The 27087-nt window shown below is 35.9% G+C and overlaps 1 protein-coding gene across 1 annotated transcript in view; it reads left to right on the top strand.

Annotated features, from left to right (window-relative positions):
* anos1b (anosmin 1b) overlaps positions 1-27087 on the top strand; it is a 103480-nt gene that overhangs the window by 36283 nt on the left and 40110 nt on the right. The window contains exons 3-6 of the mRNA XM_073844775.1: positions 13146-13208; positions 17802-18006; positions 19626-19810; positions 22945-23074. Of these exons, the coding sequence (XP_073700876.1) occupies positions 13146-13208; positions 17802-18006; positions 19626-19810; positions 22945-23074 (583 nt within the window). The remainder of the gene's footprint in view (positions 1-13145; positions 13209-17801; positions 18007-19625; positions 19811-22944; positions 23075-27087) is intronic.

Raw genomic sequence — 27087 nt, 5'->3', positions numbered from 1 at the left:
GACATGCTAATCATGATATCAACATGTTAGTAACATGTTAATCATGCTGCAAACAAGCTAGCAACATGCTAAGTATGCTAGAAACATGCTAGTAGCTTGCTATCTATCTATCAAACTTTAAGCTTTTAACTTTAACTTTTAAAACATTAAAACTTTAAAACTTTTAAAACTTATTAAACTTTCTGGTCTGGCTTTCTGAAGCCAACTTAAATTTTGTCTTGACAAACTTTTTATCTAATTTACAGATAATGTGCTCACTTGTTATCCAAGATGTTCATGTCTTTCTTTCTCCAGTCATAAAGAAATTGTTTTTTGAGGAAAATATTTCAGGATTTCTCTCCATATAGTGGACTTCTGTGGTGCCCCCGAGTTTGAACTTCCAAAATGCAGATTAAATGGAGCTTCAAAAGGCTCTAATGAATTTTGTTCTTGAAGGGAACTACTCCTTTAACCAATATTTATATTTATACAGTATCTGCACCAGAATGATGTGTTGCCAAAGGCCTTCTCTATGTGTCTGATTTCAGGGATGCTTGTGTGAAAAAGGCATCCAGTTCACCCTATAGCGTTGATCTGCACGGGAAGCACTGGGTTCCCTTTTCATAAATTATAGACTGGCACATAACTCAGATTCCAGCGCCTGTGAAGAGCGTCACCCACTGCGGGCAGAAGTCAACATGCGATCAAAGCCGAGCTGTGGCTAAATCGCAGGCAGACACGCGCAGTGATGATCTGACCCTGGGGATTCTCCCTTCTGTGCTTCCCGCTGCATTTCCAGCTCATCCGCAGCAGCTCCTGTTACATCAGTGACAAAATGATCTTCTGGAATTTTTGGTTCTAGTGGCTTCTTTGCACGTTCCCTTAATTAGGTTGGCTTGAGAAAGATCTGCTACTTAAGCTTTTTATTATTTTTTTTAGACTAAATTTCTGAACGCTACTCCTCCTAGAGCTTTCGAGCTAGAACCACCAAACTAAATGATAACAAAAATCATCAAAATCCCATAGACTTACATTGAGGGACTGTTCAACTGATCAACACTATTCAAACTCCAACTGTCAAAATTCAAATTTAAACTGTCAGAATCCCTTCAGACTCAATCAAACTGACCTTCTATCTAATATTTCTAATCTATTTAACTATCTAGCCTAGCCTACAACCATGCTAGTAACTTGCTAATCATGCTAGCAATATGCTAGTAACTTGCGGATCTTGCTAGAAACATGCTAGAAATTTGTTAATCATGCTAGAAACATTGTAGCAACTTGCTAGTCAGACTAGAAACATGTTAGAAACATGTTAACAACTTGTTAAGCATGCTAGAATCATGCTAGCAACTTGCTAATCATGCTAGAAACATGCTAGTAAATTCCTAAGCATGCTATAAACATGTTAGCAGCTTGCTAATCATGTTAGAAACGTTAGAAATGTGCTAATCATGCTAGAAACATTCTAGCAACTTGCTAGTCAGACTAGAGCCACATTAGAAACATGGTAGCAACTTGTTAATCATGCAAGAAACAAGATAGCAACTTGCTAGTCAGGCTAGAAACATGCTAGTAATTTTCTAATCATGCTAGAAACATGTTAGCAGCTTGCTAATCATGTTTGAAACGTTAGAAATTTGCTAATCATGCTAGAAACATTCTAGCAATTTGCTAGTCAGACTAGAAACATGTTAGAAACATGTTAATAACTTGTTAAAATGCTAACAACTTGCTAATCATGCTAGAAACATGCTAATAACTTACGAAACATGTTAGAAATGTGCTAGCAACTTGCTAATCATGCTAGAAACATGCTGGAAACATGCTAGCAACTTACAAATTATGAGATAAATATGTTAGAAACGTGCTAGCAACTTGCTAATAATGCTAGAAACATGCTATCAACTTACTAATCATGTTAGAAGCATGTTAATAACTTACTAATCATGTTAGTAACATTTTAGCAAATTGGTAATGCATGCTAATAATGCAAGTAACATGATAATTATGCTAGAAACATGCTAGCAACTTGCTAATCACATTAAACCAACATGCTAACAACTTGCTAATAATGCTAGAAACATGCTAGCAACTTGCTAATCACATTAAAAACTTGCTAATGGTATGCTAGTAACTTCCTAATAATGCTAGAAACATGTTAGAAATGTGCTAGCAACTTGCTAATCATGCTAGAAAAAAGCTGGAAACATGCTACCAACTTAAAAATTATGATATAAATATGTTAGAAACATGTTAGCAACTTGCTAATAATGCTAGAAACATTTGAGGACACGAGGGAAAAATCTGTCACCCAAGGACAGAGGAGCCTGGAGTGGCTCTCAAGTCTAGCTCGTAGAACCTGACGAATGTTAAGGGTGAGGACCAACCCGCCGCACTGCAGATGTCCTGAATGGGGACACCTGCTGCCAGAGCTTTAGAGGCAGCAACGCCTCGAGTAGAGTGAGCCTTGACCCCCAAGGGTGATGGCAGGCCAGAGGACGCATAAGCAGTAGTAATGGCATCTACGATCCATCTACTAATAGTAGGTTTTGACGCAGGTTGCCCCCTTTTGGGGGGACCGTGACAGACCAACAGTTGCTCTGACTTACGCTTCAGGGCAGCTCTGTGGACGTATGTGTCCAATGCTCGCACTGGACACATACAGTTATACTTCCGATGGTCGGGCTCCACGAATGGAGGAGCGTAAAAGGCCTGGAGTGTGACCGGCTGTGGTACTGCTGCCGGGACCTTCAGAACATACCCAGCTCTAGGGTAGAGAAAGGCTTTGGCCAGACTGGGCGCAAAGTCAGTATAAGAGGGGGCCACTGAAAGGGCCTGAAGGTCACCTACTCTCCTCAGAGAAGTAAGAGCGAGCAGCAACGCAGTCTTAATAGTAAGATTGCAGTCCAAAATCTCCTCTATAGGCTCGAATGGAGCCCTACAGAGAGCTTCGAGCACCACAGCGAGGTCCCACGTGGGTGCACCGCGGAGGAAACGTATGACCAAGGGGTTTCTACCCACTGACAGGCCACCGAGAGGGGCGTGGTAGGCCGATAACGCCGCCACGTACACCTTCAGGGTGGAGTGGGTTAGCCCTGCGGAAAAACGAGACTGCAGAAACTCCAGTACTTTACCTATCGGGCAGTGAATGGGTCTAATTGGTGCTGATTACACCATGCAGTAAACAGCTTCCACTTAAGGCCATAGAGTTTCCTCGTAGGATGAAGGATGGTCTCAGCAAGCTCGGTTACTTTTCATAGGTAGTGTATATGTTTCTATATATCTGGATATTTTCCAGTATATATATATATATATATATATATATATATATATATATATATATATACTTTATATATATTTTTTTTTACTTAATTATAATCATAGGTACTGTAAAAGTATTTTTTGTTTCAAAGCAAAGGTTGAAAAAGTTTCTGATTAATCCTGGAACTGACTGGTTTATTTCAAGGCTGGAAAGTTCTTTCTGAAATGCCTAGAGAGGAAATGAATGTCGAAAATACTTTAGGAGTCCATAGGAAGCAATAACTTCTTATTCGGTTCTTTGCCAAAAATGTATATTTTATATTTAGAAGTGGCAAGGGAAATTATTCCCAAGGTTTTAATTAGGATTCAGTCAGACGGAAATGTCTAAAATATTAAGATCTTTTGGTCCTTCTAATACTTTTACCTATCACCTGATATAACTCTCATCTCGTGTTGAAATATCAGCTTTTCTTCACTGTCAGGGAAGATTAAGTGTAAAGAAAAGTATCCCACAGCGTTTCCGTCAGGGACCGGTCAGTGCAGTCTGATGAGGGCAAAGAGTCAGCGCTCCTCTTGAAGAAAATATGTCTGGGTTCTTCTGATCTGGAGGAGGATGATGAGGAGCAGTAGAAAAAATGCTCTCGTCCCTGTGGGGCGTCCCTCAGAAGACATTCATCTTCAGCGCTAAATTAAAGAACAGGTTTTTGGTCCACAAGCTGAATATAAGAAGCCTTATGGGAGAATAGAACTATTTATCCCAAAACTCAATATAATAATACAAATCTTATGGAATCGTTATGGAATAAAATGTTGACCCATGAAGAGGAAATAATGACTGTCAAGCTTTGCGGTCTACTTTTCTCTACTTTTGATTATTAACAATAGTTTATTTTTTTTTTAGCTTTTTGTTCAAAAGGTTGCTTATTTATTTTTTATTAATGAAACTTTTATGAACTCACATTTAAGTGTTTATAAAAAAGAATGCATGAAGCTAGAATAAAATGTTTTTGTTTACAAGCAGATAGTTGTACTTTTAGTATACTAAATTTGTATATTTAAAGTCTGCTAAATTTGAAGAACTAATTTTGTAATTAATGCACTTTAAATGCGGGGAAGTAGTGCTAAACTAAAGATATACTAAAGTATATTTTATTGTGCAAAAGTGGAACTGTTGCAAGTACACTTCAAATATTTTGCATTTAAAGACATATATTAATTAAAGATCATACAATCCTCATCAAAAGTGAAATTAAAACATATTTTAGGCTTAATATTAAGTAGTACTCCAAATAAAGTTTAATTATAGTTTTTATATCAGTAAGTCACAAGCAATATGACAGTAAATATGTTAACAGACTTGAACTATACTTAGTATAAAATAAATGCATTTTAAATCTATTATTTTTTACTAGGGAATAGAAACCGCATTGATAAATTATGATTGTCACAAGCGTCAATAATATTTCCAGCAAAAAACATGTATTTATTTCAATGCTAAAACTGTTTTATTATACTAAATAAGTAAAATCTGTTTTGTACCTTTATAATATACTGACAACCCCCTTAAAAATCTTAAATTTTCCTCAAGCTGAGGTAAATACTAATTTAGAGGGAGCAATAACACAAAATACCATCATGGTAACATAAATAAACAATGCAGTAAACATTAAAGGCACAATATGTGTGTGTTTTCTCCGCTAGAGGGGGCATATTCAAAACAAACAGGAAACAAAGGCGTAGTGTGATGCCACTGGTGATGCAATGACACGGTCCGTTAAACTAGTTAAAATAGCCTATTTTTCTGGATTTAAACATTTATTAAAACATTTGGGATAATGTAAGTACACAGGTCAGCAAAATATATAACATGCACTCTTAAAAATAAAGGTGCTTTAAAATGTTCTTCACAGCGATGCCATAGAAAAACCATTTTTGGTTCCACAAAGAACCATTCAATGAAAGGTTCTTTAAAGAGTCATCTCTTTCTTACCTTTTTATAATCTGAAGAAACAGAAAGGTTCTTCAGATGTTAAAGGTTCTTTATGGAACCTTTTAGACAAAAACATTCTTCTATGGCATCGTGAAGCTCCTTTATTTTTACGTGTATTTTTACTGAAATTTGCAGAATTTTTGCCAATGTACACTTAAAAATAATGGTTCCATCATGGATGTTAAGGACTCTTGATGGAGCCACTGTGGACACGTTTCAGAATGTTGCAATGCCATAGAAGAACCTTTTTTGTTTAAATGGTTCCATAAAGAACCTTTAACATCTGAACAACTTTTCTGTTTCACAATGGGTTCTTTGTGGCGAAAGAAGGTTCTTCAGATTATAAAAAAGTAAGAAAGAGATGGTTCTTTAAAGAGCCTCTGACTGAATTGTTCTTTGTGGAACCAAAAGTGGCTCTTCTATTGCATCGCTGTGAAGAACCTTTTAAAGCATCTTTATTCTTAAGAGTGTAGCAGACACTGTTAGGAAAAGATCAACATGCTGTCAAATCCAGCAAGCATCACTTCATTCATCCCCATTATAGCACCACTCAGAAGATAAACTCAACTTCAAATCACCTTAATGTGAAGCAAAGCTGCATTCAGATGGTTTTACTTCTTCTTTCGTAAACAGAAGCAGCAGATGCTTCACCCATTCATCCATCAACATATCCCACAGCCCCGCGTGTGTCATGCCACAGCCCTTTGTCTGAGGCAAATTAGTCAGTGATAACCTGTGACACAGCTACTGGTCTCCATGCACTGACCCCCTGCCGCAGTGTTTGTGGTAGATCTGCTGTTCACAAATGCACTAATGCAGTCCAGATCTCTGGCTCTCACTCCCCATCGCCTATTCCTCTCAGGAGTGTGTTGTCATATTGATGACTCACAGACAGAGTGTTTGCCAAGCAGTGTGTGTGTGTGTGTGTGTGTGTGTGTGTGTGTGTGTGTGTGTGTGTGTGTGTGTTTGTGTGTTGAGGGCGGTCAGTAGTCATTTGATGGAGGTTGGACACACAGGAACTCTACTGACCCCAAGTGAATAGACAGAAATATGAAAAAAATCATAACTGACAGTTCATGAGTTTATATTATCGTCCAATCCTTTAATAAACAAATTTGACTTGTTTTTTGCATATCCAGCAGCTTGCATTGCATTCAGTGTGCATTTGTAGTGTACTTTAAATCTTTATTTTTAAGTTTTTAAAAAGTGTACTTGCAGAAAATGTAATGTTAACTAGATAAAAACAATTTGTCAAGACAAACTTTAAGTTGGCTTGAAAAAGCCTGATCAGAAAGTTTTAGAAATTGTAGAAATGTTATGGTTTTCAGTCAGAAAAAAGATTGAAGTTCAAAGTAGTTTTAAAACTTAAAGCTTGAATGTTTTGAAGGCAATGCAGTCTGTCAGATGGATGGATGCATAAATGGATAGATATCATGTTTAGCATGTAGCTAGCATGTTTCTAACTTATTTAACATGTTACTAGCATGTAGCTAGCATGATTAACAAGTTACTAGCATTTCTAGCATGATTAGCATGCTGTTAGCACGTTTCTTGTGTGTTTTTAACATGATTAACATGTCAGTAGCATGTTACTAGCATGTTCCTGGCATGTTGTTAGCATCATTAACATGTTGCTATCATGATAAACAAGGCACTTGCCTGTTTCTAACATGATTAACATGTTACTAACGTGTAGCTAGCATGATTAGAACGTTGCTAGCATGATGTTAGCATTACTGGTCTGATTAACATGTTCTTAGCATGTTTCTAGCATGATTAACATGTTGTTAGCATGTCTCTAGCATGATTAGTGTGTTGTTAGCATGTTACTAAAATGATTAGCAACTAGAATCATGTTAGTGACATGCTAATCAGGCTAGAAACATGTTAAAAACATGCTAGTAACGTGCTAATCATGCTAACACCAGGCTACTAATGCTAACATCACGCTAGCAACATTCTAATCATGCTAGCAACATGCTAGTAACAGGCTAATCATGTTAGAAACATGCTAACAACATGCTAATCATGCTAGAAACATGCTAACAACATGCTAATCATGCTAGAAACATGCTAACAACATGTTAATCATGCTAGAAACATGCTAACAACAGGCTTATCATTCTAGAAACATGCTACCCTGCTGAAAAAAAAAACTGTTAAAACCAGCCTACGCTGGTTGGCTGGTTTTAGCTGGTCAACATGCTATCAACATGCTAGTAACTTGCTAATCATGCTACTAACATGATAAAAATATGTGTTCATGGTAAAAACATTCTAAATAAGTTATAAACATGTTAGCAACATGCTAAAACATGCTATCTATCCATTTATCCATCCATCCCCCTGCTGAAAAAATTAGCATATGCTGGTTAGGTAGGTTTTGGTGCTGGGATGCTGGTTTTAGCATATTCTGTTTTTTTTTTTTTTTTTTTTTTCAGCAGGGACATCTGACAGACTGTATTGCCTTCAAAATATTCAGGCATTAAGCTTTAAACTTAAATCTTTTTCAGACTTTTAAAACTTTTTTAAACTTTTTTAAACTTTTAAACTTTTTCACACTTTCTGATCAGCCAATTTCAAGCCAACTTTAAGTTTGTCTTGATGAATTTTTTTATCTAGAGGCAATTAAGTAAACATTACAGCCAGTTCACTCTTAAATGTGTGACCTTGGACCACAACATACTGAGAAATTCACCTATAAATTTGGCCAAATGAAGTTCTTAGCGATGCATTTTTTTTAATCAAAAATTAAGTTTTTATATATTTCATGGAACATGATCTTTGCTTAATATCCTAATGATTTTGACATGTACATGTACATGTACAATACAATGTATTTTTTATTGCTACAAATATACCTGTGCTACTTAAGACTGGTTTTGTGGTCCAGGGTCACATTTTTTATTTTAAAGTATATTATTTCTGTAATAAGTACTCCTTATTTTCAAAGTAAAAAATGCACTTCTAAAAGTGTAATCTTTTCTACAGAAGGAATGGTGGCACCAATGTTGCTATTTCAGGCTTCTCAAACAAACAAAGTAATTTTATGGGTAATAAAACTACAAAAAACTACTCATAGTTGTCTCTACATATCTTTCCACATTTCTATATTTTAACATAAAACACACACTTAACCTTAAAGACAGACCTATGTTTTTATTGAAGAATTTATTTTTGTATATTTTGTACTTTTGACAGTATTAATATTGGATGAGTTTGGGTGTTTTCCTTTCTGCAGACTGTCAGTCGGTAGTGATATGGGCATTGGCTAGACACTAGAAGAAAAACAAATCTTATTTGAGAAGAACAGATTTTTTTAAAGAATCCCTGTATCCTTTTTAATTGAAGGATCGCTGAGAATGACTGATTTAGGCCTTGATTATCTTACTAATAAGATTATCTCTGCAGTAAGATGAAACCAGCCTCACTCCATGTCTCTCCTCTCTCTTAGTTTCTGTGCGTTTTGTTCTTTTTTGAACGTGGTCTTGACTTTAAATTCAGCCAAATGAAAGCTGTCTGTTCAGGTGGGGGATAGATGGGGGCAGATGTCAGAATAATCCATCACATAACACACAACAGATGTGTTCAAATGTTCCAGCACATGAGCGACTGGAGGCCCGGCCAGCGGGGGGTTCAACCGGGAGCACGTCTCACAGGGAACGGATCACTTAGATTAGAAAGGAAAAAACACGCTCGATTCCGAAATGGAACAAATGTGGTCATCCTTTGTATCGAATATTTGAATGCTTGTATATCTAAGGCTTTGTTCGCACAAATCTGATATATCGGATTAACCACGTATTGTAAGTAATGAAATCGAATCTCTTCGTGCAGACAGTGCATTTGGTTTCCAATATATCTACATCGTTTTCCATTGTAATCACTGAAGCGTCAGCGCAAAGCCAAGAGAATTACTTCTACAACAACTTAGAGCAGTTGTCATTGGAAGGAAAGGGCAGAAAACTGGAAATTGTATCTTCACCGTGGCTAAAATTATGAGCTGCATGAGACAACATAAGCAACAAAGGTTTCGCTGTATTTTACACTCCATTCATAAGGAAAATGGAACTGCTCACTAATTCATTCATTCATCAGTCACTATGTGGTTATAGACTTCGGTATACTCACAACAAAGTTCTTCATCATTCTTTATTTATAGGGGAAAAAAAAGCTGAGCGATGATGTGCTGTTTGTCATGCTTAGTGCCTACGTTGCTGGATAGTAAGAGCTGTACAGGTAAACCTCACTCCCCTGACTCTAAACAAGGACACTAAAGAATGCAGCCTATTATATTATGGCTTCAAAACAATTTTAACATCCTGCAAGATTTGGAAACTGCTATTGGTGCCGTGACCCGGATAGTGGTGAGGTTTGGGAAGAGAGTGTAATGGAGACCATATAAGAGCTGTACAGGTAAACCTCCCTCCCCTGACTCTAAACAAGGACACTAAAGACTGCAGCCTATTATATCATGGCTTCAAAACTATTTTAACATCCTGCGAGATTTGGAAACTGCTATTGGTGCCGTGACCCCGATAGTGGTGAGGTTTGGGAAGAGAGTGTAATGGAGGCCATATAAGAGCTGTTCCGGTAAACCTCACTCCCCTGACTCTAAACAAGGCCTACTAAAGACTGCAGCCTTTGGCATCAGTTGCTAGTGTGCTTGTTAGTGTCCATGCCATTTGATGCTGATTCAAATCCAACATATAGGCTCATTGGAAATGCTATCTATCTATGTACATTTCTGCAAAACTGAAAAAACGTACCTGTATGTACAATTCACTTTCCAGTTGAAATGAACACTACACTCTTAAAAATTAAGGTGCTTTAAAAGGTTCTTCACTGCAATGCCATAGACTAACCATTATTGTTTTCACAAAGAACCATTGAGTTAAAGGTTCTTTAAAGAACCATCTCTTTCTTACCTTTTCATGATCTAAGGAACCACAGAGAACCTTTTACGAAACTGAAAGAGATTACTAGCAGAATATTATATTATGGCTTCAAAACAATTTTAACATCCTGCGAGATTTGGAAACTGCTATTGGTGCCGTGACCCGGATAGTGGTGAGGTTTGGGAAGAGAGTGTTATGGAGGCCATATAAGAGCTGTACAGGTAAACCTTATTCCCCTGACTCTAAACAAGGCCTACTAAAGTCTGCAACCTTTAGCATCAGTTGCTAGTGTTCTTGTTAGTGTCCATGCCATTTGATGCTGGTTCAAATCCAACATATAGGCTCATTGGAAATACATGCTCTATATACATTTCTGCAAAACTGAAAAAACATACCTATATGTACGAATCACCCAGTTTCCAGTTAAAACTGAACTGGACTGAACACTAGATGCAGTAAAACCTAGACTTATTCCCTTTCTCACAAAGTATGATTTACACACACAGTTTTGATTAATAATCTTCACACAATTACTTGCAAAATATTATATAATGGCTTCAAAAAAATTTAACATCCTGCGATCATCACACGATACAGCGTTGCACTTAAGTGATGAAGAGCCCCATGAAACTACTGTTAGACAAAACAGCTGAAATCTGCATAAGGCAGTTAAAATAGCATAGCTTGCCCAACAAATGCATTTTTATATCACTTTTCCATTTTGTGCATTTGTAAACCCAGTTGGTTGTAATAAATGCAGCAATACGTGCCTGTACCAACAAAATAAAAACTTGCCACGGTCATATATAGAAGCATGTATTTCCGATTAGCCTGGGTTGTTTAAATTCCTCCCAGAGTGGCATGAGACAGACTAGTTATATTGGTGCCATGACCCGTATAGTTGTGGGGTTTGGGAAGACAGTGGAGGCCATATAAGAGCTGAACAGGTAAACTTCACTCCCCTGACCTCAAAAGGCACACAAGTAACTGATTCCAAAGGCTATGGGCTTTAGTTTTCTTGTTTTTGAATTGGTGCCGTGACCCGGATAGTGGTGAGCAGTGTTGGGGAAAGTTATTTTTACAAGTAATTATGTTACTTAGTTACTTTTTATGGAAAGTAATGTGTTACGGTACTTTTGCATTACTTTTTAAATCTGGGCAGGGCAAAGACATTGTTTAATAAAATGAGATGAAATACATAGAGCATATGTGTGTAATTTAACATAGCTAATTGTTGCAGGTTAGTGTCATATTCTGAATTTGGATTTCACTGTTTTCATTCATTTTGAGGAATACTGAATCTGTTTTTATGCAAGTGAGATAAGTAAATGCATGTTCATGTTTAGTCTAGAACTACAATAACATCATGTCTACACCGTGCATGCAACACCTCTGAACTTACTCCTGATTTTTCTCAAGATTGGGACAAGAGAGCTGTCAGTCAATAACTGGGAAAACAAACCTGCCCCATCAACTTCCCGTCATGAGAAATGGAAACAAACCAAATTTCCCTGAGATTGGACTATGTTTGTGGTGTACTCAAATGAAATTCCATTATAATGACCATAACAGCATGTGATAATTATACGACCATTAGTAAACTGTGAATTCGTTTAAAATTGAAAACACAGAGCAGTGTTGTTAGATCGACATGAAGCCCTGTTCAGGCATCCCGAGTTCGAATCCCAGCCCCTTTCCATCTTTTGCTTCCTGTCCACTTATTGTCCTATTAAAACAAAGGCAATAAAACACATAAAATAAAATCTGTAAAAAAAAAAGAAGTTAAAGCACTTCTGATGAGAACTGATCTTTGAAAAATTGCGATCTGAGATAGTGATGACAGTCTGACGTCCTTTAGCCACAAAGTACTTGTAGACGTAGAAGCAAAATGTTAAAAAGTGAAATTACTGAAAAAAAGAAATTTGATCTGATCTAAATATTTATGATGATCCGACTAGTCCTTCAAGTACTGTTGTGGGTACCTGAAACCAGATTTCAATGCTCTCTGACAATCTGCATAATGAACCATGTTTTTTCTTTAGTCTTAGAGAGGAGTCCATTGTACTCTAGGATAAGCGCAGCACCTCTTTCTTTCATTTGCATTGTTTGCAAGCCAGATACCAGGATCTTTATTTAGGAAGTCTAATGGCCTAGACATAGAGAGTCATCTGATATCAAAAGTTTATCACTAAACTAAACCTTCCTTACTATTACCAGCCAGATCTTGTACTACCTTTTGATTAAAAGATGCATTCTTTGAGCAATGCAACCTTATTTATATGGTGTTTTTACCAATACAGATTGTATCAAAGCAGCTGTAGAGTATTAAATAGGAAAATAGTGTGCCGATAACGCAAAAGGACAACAGTAAACACACAATTTTCAGTTAAAGTCAGTTCATCATTGAATTCAGTGATGTGCAATCAAATCGACAATATCACTGGAACTAACAACTAACAAGCTATAGGCGACAGCGGCAAGGAACCAAAACTCTAAAAAACAATACAAAGCAAGTGGAACCAAGGGCATTCAGAAGGGGTTTAACATCTTAGTGCAAAGATGCACTGGCAACTCAATATCTCGTTTTGTTCGTATTTCGAAACAATATGACACCTGTTCTCTCCGTGAGTCTTAATGCAGCATAGTTCAGTTTAAGGAGAAAGAGAATTTGGATACAGAATTAACTTTGTTCTGAGAACGTCTTGCAAGATTAATTTTTTCAAAAAGTTTGCTGCTGTATTTGAATCTGACAGCATAGGCTTTGGTCAAATTTAGAACCCATGAAATATTCATCAATCTGTCAATATTTCAAACAGCTTGTCACGTTAGTTTGTAGTTCTGCCGTCTGCACAATGCAACAGAGTTCGACTGTGTCCCCGTGGCTGCAGTGTAACAGTGGATTCCTTGTGCTCGCATGCAAATACTTGTGTGTTCTGTTTCTCCACGGCTATCCGTGGCATTTTAAAAAGTTATAGGCCGTACTCAGGACTGTTTATTTGTTTGTCTTGCAGTGCCTACAACCATGCAAGGAATTATGGGAAACAAGACGAGCCCTGTCTCCCAAGACCTGCGAGGTAAGTCTCTCCACGGAAGAATTCCTCCTGATGTTTTCGCTGACTGGAGATTGTTACAGCCGTGAAGGGAAAGGCTAATTGCGTAGGACGGTTCTCTGATTAAAAACCACACATATCAACACAATGCGCACATAAATATAAGTCTGAGACCAGCTAATGCCTAAATTAGATGAATAAGTACACAAAGCCATGTAGTTACGCTCCGCAATCAAAGATGTGTCATGCATGCGTGTGGTTTTGCGTGCATTCGTCTAAAACGAATCGAAAAGGCAATTGAACGACTCTCAGAATTCCAGTGTGATTTTACGGCCCTTTTATCCCATGTCCCCAGAGTTGAACACAGAGATTATGTTTCCCTCGGCGGAGATCAGCACGTTATTGAAGTGAAGCAGATAAGAGCCGTGTTTACGTCCAGACCTTTGTTCTTCACAGAAAGCGCAACCACTGTTAACATCTTGTTGAAATTCAGCGATCATTATCTCAACAAAGCTTTAATTTAAACAGTCAGCGTGAAGTGTTTCAACGCTTGAGGTCCATCAGATGGACGCGCTGTGTGGTTCAGCTGCGCATAAGACGCGTTGGCTAATACGTACCCAGAATTCTTCACAGCCACTTAGAAACACGCAGCGAAGGCCTTTGTTGTTTTCCCAATTCTGTGATTCACCCAATGGAAGAAACATGTGCCTCGTTCAGACTGACAGAAGTGTTGAGTTGAGTAATCTTGGAGATGTTGTGCAGATGAACAGTTTCCAGAGCGCCCCGCAGCCACATGTGTGTGCATAATCAGAAAGGTTATGTGTGTTTGACTCGGGCCGTATAAGGAACAGCGTGTCAACGCCGGCTAGAGCGCATGAGTCAGTAAAAACACAAGACGGGACAGAGACACAGGGGCCACCGGACGCCTTTGTGGCTCACCCGACATGGTTTGGGTGGGTGGCTTTGTCTAACCGCTGCGTCCCACTCGGTGTCTGTCTTTCTTTCACTTTCTGTCACTCCCTGACTTTCCAGCTGCCTCTCATTAGTGGTGTGTGCTAAATCAAGCATTACTACTACTATTGCTATTAGAGTTGAATAAACCCCTGTACGGTACCTCTAGGATTTCACCATTTTGCAAGCAAGTTCTGCACTCTGCATTACATGCGGCGGCTTGCATTTTTTGTCTTTATTTCGGCTAAACAAAATGCTGAACCCAAACAAATCAATCAATGCTCATTCGGGTGCTCTGCCAATGTATTGCAGTGAATTCCATTGTAAAGTCATTCCTCTTTTGCTTATAAATTGCTTATAAATCTCTAATTATGCTAGATTTTCACCAAATATTGGATTCAATCTTTTTGTCAACTTGTTTTCTAAATGTTCACAATATAAGAAAAAAAAAATCGTGAAAATTTGCAATGTTTCTCACACTAGTGTGATTTAATGTTTAATACGGAAGTTTGCTTTTAAAATGCTTTTATTTTGTACAAAATTGCAGAAAGTCACACTTGTGGTGTTCCCGGGTCAAAAATGACCAGACTCCAAACGACTGCTTATAAATCTCTCATTATGCTTTATTATCACCAAATATTGGATTCAATCTTTTTGTCAACTTGTTCTCTTTCATTTGGGACTGGTTTTGTGTTTCTATTTGCATCTGATTAATCATAAGCCTCATTTATATGAGAGTAGGTACCTTGTTTTTTGAGTGAAAAAGAAAAGTTTATAAATATTTTTTATAATATTAAACAAAAAAAAATTACTCTGTTTCTCACTAGTGTGCTTTAATGTTTAATCGGGAATTTTTAATTGCTTTTATTTTGTAGAAAAATTGCAAAAAGTCACACTTGGTGACTTGGTGTTTCTAGGTCAAAAATGACCGGACTCCAAACAATTGCTTATAAATCTCTCATTATGCTATTGCATCACCAAATATTGGATTCAAACTTTTTGTCAACTTGTTTTCTTTAATTTAGGACTGGTTTTGTGTTTCTATTTGTATCTGAATAATTGTAAGCCTCATTAATCCAAAAGTAGGCACCTCGGTTTTTTTTACATTTACATTACATTTTACATTTACATGCATTTACGTTTACATGCATTTCTATTTTTAATGAATAGAAACAAATAGAAACACAAAACCAGTCCTTAATAAAGGAAAACAAGTTGACAAAAATATTGAATCCAATATTTGGTGATAATAAAACATAATGAGAGATTTATAAGCAGTGGTTTGGAGTCGGTCATTTTTGACCCGGGAACACCACAAGTGTGACTTTTTGCAATTTTCTACAAAATAAAAGCATTTCTAAGCAAACTTCCTGATTAAACATTAAAGCACACTTGTGTGATAAGCAGTGCAAATTTTTATCATTTTTTGTTTAATATTGTAAAAATTATTTATAAATGTTTTTTTTTTGTTCACTTTCCTCTTAGATAAATGATGCCTACGATTAATCAGATGCAAACGGAAACACAAAACCTAGTCCTAAATGAAAGAAAACAAGGTGACAAAAACAATGAGCCCAGTATTTGGTGATAATATAGTGTTGAGAGATTTATAAGCAATTGTTTGGAGTCTGGTCATTTTCAAGTATTTTTAATACTATTATAAATTTAAAAAATATATATATATTTAAAAAATCGAATTACAATAAGAAACCATCTATGTTAAAATGTAAAAACTTGACACAATGTAAAACATTTAATAATCAGTCACTGATTCCATGCTGTACTGATTTACTATTTCTTATTGTTGTCACCAGTGTCTTGTGCATTTAGGGGACAAAGACCACAAATTCAGTAATTATGCAGAATAATATTTATATATAATTGTACTCATGCTGTCACTAACACTATTATATAAGTGCATCTTGATTATTGGTGGATTTTCATTGCAAAACAACAGAAAAAAATCCTGAAAACATCTCCACAATTTTTGAGAGAAGCCACAAATTCAGTCATTTTGGCTGCAAAAATCAGTAAAAAAAAAAAAAAAAAAAAGTAGTTCTTTAGTAACTTTAGTTCAGGGACCAATTCTAACTATTAAGTAGTTGCTTATTAGCATGCATATTACTGGCATATTAACAGTTTATTAGTACTTATAAAGCGTAATATAATCAGAGTACTTTTTGATTACTTTTAGATTACTTTTGACCCAACTCGTTTATCACATTGATTTAAATAGGATAATATTGTACCATATTGACATAAAAATTCAATGAGTTAGAAAATATATTACATTTGTTGTTATTAAACATTACATTAAGTCAAGGTTTCCCAAACTGGTGTTTGTGAAGGAACTGCAGGGGGTTTGTGAGTTTAATGAAAAACTAATAATTAATTAAATGATAAAAATTTTCAATTAAAATAAATGATTTAAAAAAAAATAAATAAATAAAAAAAAAAATACTAAAAAAAGAAATATTGTATCTGTTTACCTGCATGTCATGTGACCATACTCACAACAGAGAACCAATGAGCATGAAAATGTAATACTTAATTATTAAAATATTTATCATAATTATCTTCAAGTAAAATATTAGGTGAAAGAGGATCAGATGACAAAAAAAGTTTGTGATTTTGGGCATTTTAATGTGTTTGAAGAACAAAACCCTTCCAAAGACATAGAAATACATGGCTAAATAACCTACAGAGTGATCATTCAAATAAAAATCAATGTGAACATCAATAGTTTGTGCGATACTGAAACACGTCTTAAACCTGAAATGATTTTTGTAAATCCTGTAGTCAGATGCTTACCAATAACTGATCTTTGTGAGAATGTTCACAAAACTTGAAGACTTTCTGACTGTATTTGCCCTAGTGAAAAATAAATATACTGAAATGTATTTAAAATACATTTATTTCATGCTAAGTACACTAAAAAATATTATTTAATTATAAAATATTTCAGTATACTAAACTGGTATATTTAAAGTCTGCTAAATTGGAACAATTTTGTACTTAAAGCACTTTAATTGTGCAAAAGTAGTGCTGAAGTCTAACTAATTACATGCTTAAGTATATTTGATTGTGCTAAAGTGGAACTATTGCAAGTGTACTTTAGGTACACATCAAATATATTGTATTCAAAGGCTGATATTATTTGAAGATCATACAATCCTCATCAACAGTGACATTAAAACCTATTTTAGACTTAATATTAAGAAATGTGCATTGTTCACAAGTAGTACTCTAAATAAAGTTTAATTACAGTTTTTATATCAGCAAGTCTCGAAAGATATTTCAGTAAATATGTTAATAGACTTGAACTATACTTAGTATAAAATAAATGCATTTTAAATCTATTACTATTTTAGGGTAACAGTTGGCTATTTTAGAATGGAACATTCAAAAAATGAAAAAGAATCAATAAATTCTGAATAATTTATTGCTGTGTTAGTGTTAGTGTTACTGCAGTAAATCCATGGTAAATGATGGCGATTCGTAAATTGAAAAGCCTTTTGACTGTATTAGTGCACACATTGTTTCTCCTATTTGTCAGCGCTGTTTCATCTGGTTTTAAACCACTGAATTCACTAAATTCAAGCACTTCACACAGGCTCGCACAGCGCTGATGGGTTTTATCTCTTTCTCTCTACTTCCTGTAAGAAGCATCATGAGTGTGTGACCAGTGCTGAGTTCCTGCGCTCGCTGCGGTCACAGAAGCAGGGCGACTGTCCTCCTCCCCAGCGGGCGTCTGGTTTCGCCGCAGCCTGTGTGGAGAGCTGTGCGGCCGACCGCGAGTGCTCCGGCATCAAAAAGTGCTGCTCGAACGGCTGTGGACACACCTGCCAATCCCCAGCCAACCTCTACAGAGGTACAACACACTGCAGGGAGGGATGGGAATACACCTCAGCTTATGGGGCCAATGGTCGATGCATTTAATTAACCTTGTAAAACCTGAAATAATAGTCAGAAAAATCGATTTAAATGAAAGCGTTTAATAAACATTTCCTTTAGAAGTTTTCAAAATATGCATGCATATGTGTTTCTTGTTTAAAACTGTATTACTTTCTTCTGCGAATTATGAAAAAATTATTCAAGTGTGCTATTAGTATACTTCTTTTAAACAAAAAAAAAAAAATAGGAAAGTATACTTGCAGTCCACTCCTCAGAAATGTGCTTTATATGAGTCTCAGAAATATACTTAAAATTACATTTAAGTATGCTCGACTTATACTTAGAAATATATTTGAGCTCTTGTGCTTATTAACAAAACACAAGTGAAGAAGAAACCGAAACAACAGATGTCTTTCTTTTGATGTTTTGTGTGTTCAGATATTCATACCAAAATATATACTAATTAATACATAGTATTAGTAGTATACTTAAAGTATGATGTAAAGAAAGCTTACGAGTATACTTGCAGAATAAAACTACTAAACTAGTAGTTTACTGAGACTATACTTCAAAGTGTACTAAAAATGCATTAAAAATATTTATTTAGTAAGCTATCAGAATACTTATAAGTTCACTTTTAGTATACTTGCAGTACAAACTGAAAACATAGATGTAAACTAGTGTACTCAAAGTTTACTACTATTATACTTAAAGTATACTTAAAAGTATACTTTTATATACTAGAAAGTGGGCCAATTTAGTCCCAAGGAGTATTGAAATGCACTTAAAGTGCTTAAACGTATACTACATGCACACTGATATTTGTATACTTACTACATAAAGTATACTAAAAATATACTCAATACTCATACTTAATAAAATAAACTTGAAGTATGCTTCTTTTTGGTAAGGGAATGTTGGTTCCCATTGACTTCCATTGCTTGGACAAAAATACAATGAAAGTCATGGGAACTGAAACTGGCTATCAAAATTCTTAAAAATATGTGACTCTGGACCACAAAACGTCTTAAGTAGCAGGTGTTATATTTGTAGCAATAGCCAAAAATACACTATATGGGTCAAAATTATGATCTTTAATGCCCAAAATCAATAGGATATTAAGTAAAGATCATGTTCCATGAAGATATTTTGTGAATTTCCTACCATAAATATATCAAAACTTAATTTTTGATTAGTATGCATCGCTAAGAACTTCATGTGGACAACTTTAAAGACTTTCAAAGTTATAGTATCTACAAATGAATATTAAACCATTTTTTTAATATTTTGATAGCTAAACCATCAAATTAACTTGAAAACAAAATATGCTACTAGATTACAAAGGTCTCTAGAACCTGTCGAATGCATTTAAGATGGTTTTCTTCATCTTAGACGTCCTAATTTATCTTTGACCCCAATTTAATTCACAGCTGTTGTTTGTAAAAGGCAAGAATTAAGGACTCAGTGAGGCTTTTATATACTGTTGTAATTTTGACCTGATTAGCTGATTTATCGTCACCCTCGCCGGCCAAACAGACTTCACATGATTCATTGTACGTTTACTTCTTTCACCTCACAGTCTCTGTTTTTGCTCAGGAGTCCCTTTGAAGCCAAGGAGAGACATTTCATTTTCAGAGGACCAGAACGGACATCTGAAGGTGACGTGGATGTCCAAGTTTAATGTCTCCGTTGAGCCGGTTCTCTATGTTCTCCAGAGGAGGTGGAACCACGGGATTCACCCCAGCGAGGACGAATCGTCGGCCTGGCAGACCGTTCTGATGGTAAGTGCTCTCGGATACCGAGCCCTGATTAAGATGAAGAGTCTAGTTTATTCAGCGTAAGCATGTGTGGGTTTGGGGTTTGTGGAAGACGTCTTGAATCCACTATAACACATAATTCTTTAAACCTCCTCGTAATGTCTTTCAAGGACTCTTAGCGAATACCTCCAATCTGTTGGGTTTAACAGATGTGTAGTGTATTATATGCTCGTTTGGTTCTTTAGCTATTGATGTGTGATGTTAAGAACATTTAGAGAGTGTTTATAATCTGCTGTAGAACTGAAAACACGCCAAATCGCTTTTAGGGTTTGCTGAAGACAGAGGTTAATTCAGTCTGTGCAGTTCTCAAACTATTAAGTATGGGTCTGTGATATTGAGAAGAAAATTAAATCTCAATATTTTGGGGATTTTTTGATAACAATTCTGAACGCTACTCCTCCTGAAGCTTTCAAGACAGAACCACCAAACTTGGCCCAGCTCTTCAGACTGATCTCACTTAGTGTGCTCTATCTTTTCAGACTGATTCGATTTATGGTTTTCATAAAATTGAAGATTAAAAATCATAAAAATCCCATAGACTTACATTGAGAGAATGTTCAAATGAGCCAACACTATTCAAACTCCAACTGACAAAATTCAAATTTAAACTGTCAAAATCCCTTGAGACTCAACCAAGCTTCCATTCTGCTATTTCTAATCCATTCAAACTTCTATTGCAACTAGAATCAAGCTAGTAACATGCCAATCGTGCTAGAAACATTTTAATCATGCTAACAGCATGGAAGTAGCTTGTTAATTAGGCTAGAAACATGCTAGTAACTTGTCAGTTATGCTAATGCCATGCTAGTAGCTTGCTAATCATACTAGAAACCTTCCAGTAACTTGTCAGTCATGCTAGAAACATGTTAGAAACATGCTAATGACATGCTAATAACTTGCTAATCATGTTAGAAACATTCTAGTAACTTGTCAGTCATGTTAGAAACAGGCTAGCAACTTGTTTATCATGTGATAAACATGCTAGCAACTTGCTAGTCAGCCTAGAAACATTCCAATAACTTGTCAGTCATGCTAGAAACATGTTGGAAACACACTACATGCTAATGACATGCTAGTAACTAATCATGCTAGAAACATGCTAATGACATTCTAATAACTTGCTAATCATGTTAGAAACATTCTAGTAACGTGTCAGTCATGCTAGAAACAGGCTAGCAACTTGTTTATCATGTGATAAACATGCTAGCAACTTGCTAGTCAGCCTAGAAACATTCCAGTAACTTTTCCGTCATGCTAGAAACATTCTAGCAACTTGCTAGTCAGCCTGGAAACATGTTAGAAACATACTACATGCTAAAAGCTATGCTAATCATGCTGGAAACATGTTAACAACTTGCTGATCAGGCTAGAAACATGTAAGAAACATACTAGCAACTTGTTAATAACTTGCTAATCATGCTATAAACATGCTAGCAATTTGCTAATGACATGCTAATAATGCAAGTAACATGCTAATTATGCTATAAACATTCTAGCAACTTGCTAATCATGCTAGAAACTTGCTAATGTCAAGCTAGTAACTTGCTAATCATGCTAGAAAAATGTTAGAATCGTGCTAACTACTAGCAACATGCTAATCATCTAATCTATCTTTGTAAAGTTGAAACTTTAAGCTTTTACAGTTGCTTTAAACTTTCAAGCTAGGCTTTGTCAAGCCAAATTAAAGTTGGTCTTGACAAACTTTTTTATCTATTATATCCAACAATTTATTCAAAACAGCTGATTCATTTAGAAACAAAGCAAGTGACTGTCTTTATAGATAGATCATTAGTTAAAAAACAGATTAGTTCAGAAACGAAACACTGCAGTGTTGCTCTGAGACGCACAATGATCTGCTTTGGCTTTGTTAAACTGTTTTCATTGGCAAAAAAAAAACAAAAACAAACAAACAGCCAATACTTTGTCTAAAATGTAGCTCACTCAGTATTAACCTCTTGATTGTTGAACTGTAAAATCAATGCAACATTTGCATTCGCGCTAATGTGCCGATATTCGGGAAAACACTTCTGCCTATGTGATATTGCTTAACTATATCATATCTTATAATAATTAAAAAAAGCTAAAAACCCCAAAAATGAATATTTTTGCTTTCGTATCTTAATTTATAGAGCAATTTTGTATTCTCAAAATGTGTAAGCTTTTTGAATTTTAAGATCAGAGTAAATGTAAATTATTTTGACTTCTGGGAAACATGCAATCTTCTGTAGCTTCTAAAGGGCAGTACTAAATGAAAAAAATATGGTATTTAGGCAGAATAAGGCATTCTGTTCTGCTCTTAATGCATCGTGTTTCCTTCTGGAGCATCAGTGAGTGTTTGAACCTTCTGTTATAGTTGCATATGAGTCCCTCAGTTGTCCTCACTGTGAAAAGATGCATCTCAAAATCACACAGTCATTGTTGGAAAGGGTTCAAATACACAAAACTACTGGAAAACCAACAAATTTGTGTGACTTTTCTGAAGAACAGCAGGCAGTTTAACTGTTCAGGACAAACAAGGGACTCATCAACAACTATCACTAAACAAAAAAAAAAAGTAATTATTTAAATATCTTATTCAGGTCAGTACTAAATAAATAATAACATGCATTTTGTATGATCCCTCTTATTTTGGCATAAAATAATTAACATTTAGCAGATTCTGCAAGGTGTATTTAAACTTTTGACTTCAAATTTATTACAGCTTTACATCAAATAACGGCTGTTTCATTTCAGCTTTTCAAACCCTTGTGTCATAGCTTGAAAATAGCTCAGAATGTTCTCAGAATGTGAAAAATCACACTTAAATGAGTGTTTTCTTCATAAGCGGTAAAGCAGTGCTGAAACTGACTGGTCTTCTCAAGAGATTACGAGACATTGAAAGAAACAGGCAGCTCATTGTGCAGTTCCTGAGCTCCCGCTGGGATCCGTGATGTAATGGATAGGGACGTCTGAGCTGTGCTTTTCAACAGGCCTTTATAGAGAGATCTCCCTGCTGTCATTACTGTGACTCTTATCAGCATACAGCAGTGATGGAGCTCTTCCATCCTGCATCGGGAGCGGATTTGTCTTAATTAAAGTCTCTCTGACCCTTCTCCCAGACCATGGAGGACCGCTCCGTGTTGAAGGACGTCCGGCCCCACAGGTGGTACCAGTTTCGAGTTAGCGCGGTCAACAGTCAGGGCACGAGAGGCTTCACCACTCCCAGCAAGCATTTCTTTTCTGTACGAGGTAAAACACTCTTTCAGCAATACGTTGTTTTCTAAAGGAAAGGTCTGGGAATTTGCTTTACATTGTTATCAGATGATGGAAGCAAATCAAGTAGACTTCACACACTGCTCGAAAGGTTCATATTCAACACACAAACATCCACTTATAAGGGCTTTCAGTGCTTCTTGCATAAAAACTTTCATTTTCCACCTGACCTGTTTTACACATTTTGCATCTTTGCATCTGTTTACACACACTCTTAAAAATAAAGGATCTGTGGTTCCATAAAGAACCTTTAACAAACATTAAACTTTTCTATTAGAGACAGGATTCTTTATGTAAGTAAAATACACTACGAAAAAGTGCTTCTTTTAAGAGTTTTTTTATGAAAGAAAAATGGTTCTTTCATGATATTGCTGCAAAACATTTTAATCTGACAGCATTCCTAACAAAGACTACACTCTTAAAAATAAACATTCCAAAGGGGTGTTTTTGCATAGATGCCATTTTTGGTTCCCCAAAAAAACCTTTCAGTGAACAGTTCTTAAAAGAACCATTTTGACGAACATTTTAAAAATCTAAAGAACCTTTTTCAACTATAAAGAACCTGTTCTGCGTTTAAAGGGTTCCATGGATGTTCAAGGTTCTTGCAAAAAAAAAAAAAAACCTTTCAGTGAGCAGTTCTTAAAAGAACCATTTTGATGAACATTTTAAAAATCTAAAGAACCTTTTTCAATTATAAAGAACATTTTCTGCATTTAAAAGGTTCCATGGATGTTCAAGGTTCTTCCTAAAAAAACTTTCAATGAACAGTTCTTAAAAGAACCATTTTAAAGAACAATTTATAATTTAAAGAACCTTTTTTGACTATAAAGAACCTTTTCTGCATTTAAAAGGTTCCATGGATGTTCAAGGCTCTTCCTAAAAATCTTTTAGTGAACAGTTCTTAAAAGAACCATTTTGACGAACATTTTAAAAATCTAAAGAACCTTTTTTGACAATAAAGACCATTTTCTGCATTTAAAAGGTTCCATGGATGTTCAAGGCTCTTCCCAAAAAAAACTTTCAGTGAACAGTTGTTAAAAGAACCATTTTGAAGAACATTTAAAAAATCGAACGAACCTTCCATCATTCCATGGATGTTCAAGGTTCTTCCTAAAAAACAGTTCTTAAAAGCATATTTTTAAGGACTGTATGGAGGTATTTTAGGGACGGGAGCTTGTTAAATTTGGATTTGATTAATCTGATTGGATCTGTATGGAACTATTATCATCCCTCCCATATGTTCGGCTGCTTGGATCCATTTCTCCTCAAGTGAATTGTTTGTGAAGTAATTTTAAGATATATTCATTTTGTACAGTAATGAAGTCGCATTTCATTTCTGTTAAACAGAGTAAAACACACGGGACAGATGTAATAGTTTGTTTAAATATGGCTTGGGGGTGGTGGACAATTTCCAGGGTTAGTTCTGGAACCTGAGTTTGGATTTGGGCAGGAAGAAATCATTTTAAACCAAGATCGCAGATACAAACAGCTTTGTCTCAGAGCAGCAATTGGCAAGCGTTTTTTCTGCAATTTATGGCTAGGGTTAAGTTCTGTCCAGCCTATCAATTTATTTCTTCATTTCTATTTTGACAATGCATAATTACTTGAATAGTTTGAAAATGACTTCACAAAGAGCTGATACTGAAACACCATTGTTGCCAAAGGTACACATGGGTGCTGCCAATAGAGGCTTTCCATACAAAAATCAGGTAAAAACAGTAAACCTTTGATCACTTCCAAAATAAAATTTAGTTAATTTTTCTGTTAATTTACTCATCGCCATGTCATCCAAGATGTTCATGTCTTTCTTTCTTCAGTCGCAAAGAAATTATGTTTTTTGAGGAAAACTTTCCAGGATTTTTCTCCATATAGTGGACTTCAATGGTGCTCAACGGATTGAAGGTTAAAAATGCAGTTACAATGCAGCTTCAAGGGGCTTTAAACCATCCCAGCCGAGGAAAAGGGGTTTTATCTGGCGAAACAATTGGTTATTTTCTAAAAAAAAAAAAAAAAACACACAATGTATATACTTTTTAATCTCAAATGCTCGTCTTGTCTATAGCTCTTCAATCCGTTGAGAACCACTGAAGTCCACTATATGGAGAAAAATCCTGGAATGTTTTCCTCAAAAACTTTAAAGGGATAGTTCACCCAAAAATGAAAATTTGATGTTTATCTTCTTACCCCCAGAGCATCCAAGATGTAGGTGACTTTGTTTTCTCAGAAAAACACAAACAAAGATTTTTAATGAAAACCGGTGCAGTCTGCCAGCCTTATCATGGACGTGGATGGGCACCAAACCTTTAAAAGTAAACAAAAACATGCACAGACAAATCCAAATTACACCCTGCGGCTCGTGACGATACATTGATGTCCTAAGACACGAAACGATCGTTTTTTGCGAGAAACTGAACAGTATTTATATCATTTTTTACCTTTGATACACAGCCACGTCCATCTGTCATGAGCACGAGCTCATCATCCGGCTCGTGACATGTGAACACGCTCTGACGTAGAATACGCAAACGGCGGAAGCGATCTGTCGCATGTATACGACACTCATTGTTTATACAGTGCACAGAGATTGTGGGTATAGCGGCTATTCAAAATGGTAATTACTTGCGCATATCCTGATTGTTTAAACCGATTTAAAGCTAAAAGATTACGTTTGCATCCGGGACTTTTCACTGATTTCCCCTTACGGTGTTTGCGTATTCTACGCCAGAAGCGCGTGCACAAGTTACGTGACTGATGCCAAACTCGTGCCCATGACAGATGGACGTGGCTGTGTATCAAAGGTAAAAAATGATATAAATACTGTTCAGTTTCTCGCAAAAACCGATCGTTTCGTGTCTTAGGACATTAATGTATCGTCACGAGCCGCAGGGTGTAATTTGGATTTGTCTGTGCATGTTTTTGTTTACTTTTAAAGGTTTGGTGCCCATCCACGTCCATGATAAGGATGGCAGACTGCACCGGTTTTTGTTAAAAATCTTTGTTTGTGTTTTTCTGAGGAAACAAAGTCACCTACATCTTGGATGCCCTGGGGGTAAGCAGATAAACATTAAATTTTCATTTTTGGGTGAACTATCCCTTTAATTTCTTTGCGACTTAAGAAAAAAAGACATGAATATCTTGGATGACATGGGGGTGAGTACATTATCAGGAAATTTTTATTCTGGAAGTGGAGTAATCCTTTAAGTTTTCATACGTTACAAACAATAAATAAACAAACAAACATGAGATCATATGATTTTTAACACTTTTTTCACAAACTGTAAATTTTATAAACTGTATAAAACTGTATACAAGTTTTAATAAACATTTATTTGTGTGCATTCCCGTAGCTCAGACAGTAGAAGAATGGCACTAACAATGCTAAGATGGTTACAGAATTAACATGCATAAACTCATTTTTTTTAAAAAGTATGCCAACGCAGTGTAAATGTATGCTGATAGAAGCATACCAAATGCATAAATGCAAATTCTCCTAAAGGCTACTTAAAGGAGTAGTTGTGTTAAATGTGTTTTTGTCAGTTTCTTACGGGAGTAGTTCATTTCCAGAACAAAAATCTACAGATAATGTACTCAACCCCTTGTCATCCAAGATATCCATGTCTTTCTTTCTTCAGTTGTAAAGAAATTATGTTTTTTGAGGAAAACATTTCAGGATTTCTCTCCATATAGTGGACTTCTATGGTACCCAAGAGTTTGAACTTCCAAAATGCAGGTTAAATGCAGCTTCAAAGGACTCTAATCGATCGTTTCACTAGATAAGACCCTTATTCATCGACTGGGGTTGTTTAGAGCCCTTTGAAGCTGCATTTAAACTGCATTTTGGAAGTTCAAACTCGGGGGCACCATAGAGGTTGACTATATGGAGAGAAATCCTCAAATGTTTTCCTTAAAACATAATTTCTTAAAATTGCAATTTTTATTACAAAATAACCAATCGTTTCACTAGATAAGACCCTTCTTCCTTGGCTGGG

The sequence above is a fragment of the Garra rufa genome, chromosome 7 (genome assembly GCF_049309525.1).
Source record: "Garra rufa chromosome 7, GarRuf1.0, whole genome shotgun sequence".
In the NCBI taxonomy this organism is placed as follows: Eukaryota; Metazoa; Chordata; class Actinopteri; order Cypriniformes; family Cyprinidae; genus Garra; species Garra rufa.
Note: the sequence above shows the minus strand (reverse complement) of the source record. Positions and strands in the feature narration are given on the sequence as shown.